Genomic DNA, 2,312 nt, shown 5'->3' on the forward strand with positions numbered 1-2,312 from the left:
TGCCAGAAAGAGGGGGGAGAAAATGCTTCTTTCCCCTCTCTCGGCCTCTTCGCGGGTCCCAATGTCCTTGGGCAGCCTCTGGACAGAAGTGTCAGGAGGCCCCTAAGAAGCCCCCTCTTGCTGGGCTCCTCCCTGGCCCCTTATGACCTGACTCTGCTCTCAGCTCGTCCTGACGGGTACTCGGAGTCTCCACTGCCTTCTATTACCTGGGTCCGTCGGGTGGGGGGCACACCCTTTGGCTCTTGGGAGTTGCTAGAGGTGGTTGCCCATAAGTCCCTGCCCGCAGAGCCTCTCACCGGCCTGGCTCACTCCCTGAGGTGCACCTCTGCACATGGAGCCCCGGGCCTCATTTGTGAGGAGTGTCCTTCAGCACCCGAGCTATCCTGGCAGGATGGCCTCCCGCCTCCCCGGAGGTCCCCAGTGTGGGGAGCAGAGGTACTTGTTGGGAATGAGTCACGGTCCCCCTGGATCCATCCTGACGCTGAGCAGGCCAGGTGGCAGATCTGGCTGGTTTCCCTGGTCAGTTTCTCTGGGCACCACCAGGGGGCACCAGAGGCTGCTCGGCTGTGGCAGGCCCGTGTGTCTCAGGTGTTTCCTCCCTCTCACACCAGGGTCAGGCAGCAGGGGGCAGGGCAGGAAACGGGCGCTGCACTGCGCTGGCGTTCTCCCACCTGAGCCAGCCAGAGCCAAGTCACACGAGGGGGTCCAGAGTCCTTTATTGATAAACGCTAGTGAAACCGTGCCTGGTGGGCTCAGCCAGTTCTGCCCAGAGATTGCCAGCTGTGGGTGAAGGGTACGTCTTCACCTGCCTGTGTCTGAGGCCAGGGTTAGTGCCTCACTGGCTGCACCCCCAAGCCCCAGCGTTGCAGAGAGGGGGGTGCCACAGGCACTGGAAGTGTCCCAGCCAGGTTCTTGTCTGTGGGCAGAGGGCCCCGCGAGTCCGGTTTCAGGAGCGGGAGCCCTCCAGATTCGGTCTTTCCTTAGCCAAGAGACTCCGTCAGAGCTGAGCAACGGCCACTGGCTGTGTCATCTGTCCTGCAGATCTTGGGGAGTTGGGAAGGTGGTTTCAGGCGGTGCTTCAAAGGGGATAGAGATGCCAGAGGCTGTGGTGAGCAAAGGCAGAGAGAGTGTCAGCTTGGCCTCTGGTCCCCATGTCATCAAGGTGAAAACTGGCCAGGTGCCTTGAAGACACCCCCTGCCCCCACCCGGGCGCTCCACTCCTGGCTCAGGCCAGGGCAGTGCTGCCCCCGCAGCCCACTCCCTCGGTCCTGCTGTGCCTCTGACCTGCACTGGTACCGGGGGTCTCCGGGGTGGGTCTGCAGCACCTGGCGCACCTCTGGGGGAGGCTCCAAGCCCATCTGCTCTGCCCGGAGCCAGCGCTGCAGCCGGGTGATGCCTGCCAAGGTGGGGAGAATGTCCTGGGCTTCCAAGAAGAGTTCATCTGGGGGTGTCTGGAGCTCCCCTCCCCCCAGTCCCAAGGCACAGTGCCCAGGAGGGCTGGGAGGGCTGCGCAGTGTTGGACACGGTGGGCGCAGGGCTGGCTGCGGGCCGCTCACCTGTGCAGGGGCCGAACTGCCAGGCCAGGTCGAACTGCCTCAGCAGCTCCAGGTCGGCGTCGTCCGCATCCAGGGGCAGGGACTCGGGCTGGGGCTCTTCCCCTGGAATGACACGCTGCCCTCAGGCCTGCCCTCCCCTCCCCTCCCTGGCCTCGCCTGGGCATCCTTCCCCTGCCTGGGAGCCCATGGCCTGGTCTGTCCCTCCGCGTGCCCCCGGCCCACCCCCACCCCCACCCCCGGACCTCAGAGACCTGGCTCAGGGGCCAGCTCGCCCTTGGTGGGCCCAGGAGGGTCCTCCCTCCTCTTCCTTATGGGGTAGGAGTCGGTGATGAGCCGTTTCCGGCCCATGGCGGCCACCCAGGCAGGCGGAGAAGGCGGCGACGGAGGGAGACGGGTCGTGGGCACGAGAGAGACAGCTGCTGGGAGAGCGAGACAGGGGCGCCGGGCCAGGGGCCGGCGGTGGGCAGCCGGTGACCCAGACGGGCCCAGAAGTGCGCTGCTTCCGGGGAATGACGCCGCCCCCCCCCCCCCCGCCGTCCTCGTCAATTTCAAAGCTTTAGCCAATGGCAGGCCGCCCCCAGTGGGCGGGACCTCACGCCAGCCAATAGTGGGCGGCCAGGGCGGGGCCGCGGCTGCAGCTGTGTTGTGGGGGAGCACGGGGCGAGGGGGACCTGTCGAGATGCCCCAGACTGCGCCACCTCCTACCACCTACCCCGCCTTGTTCTGCAATGGGTCTCCGGGGACCGTAGAACGTTA

General features: G+C 66.0%; 1 protein-coding gene across 1 annotated transcript; it reads right to left on the reverse strand.

Annotated features, from left to right (window-relative positions):
* Positions 1–698: 698 nt before the first annotated feature.
* On the reverse strand, positions 699–2,076 carry POLD4 (DNA polymerase delta 4, accessory subunit). The gene is made up of 4 exons (XM_056132103.1): positions 1,808–2,076; positions 1,557–1,658; positions 1,285–1,396; positions 699–1,103 (listed from the first exon to the last, which is right to left on the reverse strand). The coding sequence occupies exons 1-4, from the start codon at positions 1,902–1,904 to the stop codon at positions 1,079–1,081; spliced, it is 336 nt and encodes a 111-aa protein (XP_055988078.1). The 5' UTR covers positions 1,905–2,076; the 3' UTR covers positions 699–1,078.
* Between the last annotated feature and the right edge of the window lie 236 nt (positions 2,077–2,312).

This window comes from Sorex fumeus, unplaced genomic scaffold (genome assembly GCF_029834395.1).
Source record: "Sorex fumeus unplaced genomic scaffold, SorFum_2.1 ptg000093l, whole genome shotgun sequence".
Lineage (NCBI taxonomy): Eukaryota > Metazoa > Chordata > Mammalia > Eulipotyphla > Soricidae > Sorex > Sorex fumeus.

What these genes read in the sequence shown, in the direction of transcription:
- POLD4 (XM_056132103.1), bottom strand. Translation starts at nt 1,904, where the DNA reads ATGGGCCGGAAACGGCTCATCACCGACTCCTACCCCATAAGGAAGAGG. An exon ending in CGAGCTGGCCCCTGAGCCAG is followed by an intron (nt 1,659 to 1,807) that starts GTCTCTGAGGTC and finishes GTGTCATTCCAG; the next exon opens with GGGAAGAGCCCCAGCCCGAG. An exon ending in GCAGTTCGGCCCCTGCACAG is followed by an intron (nt 1,397 to 1,556) that starts GTGAGCGGCCCG and finishes CCACCTTGGCAG; the next exon opens with GCATCACCCGGCTGCAGCGC.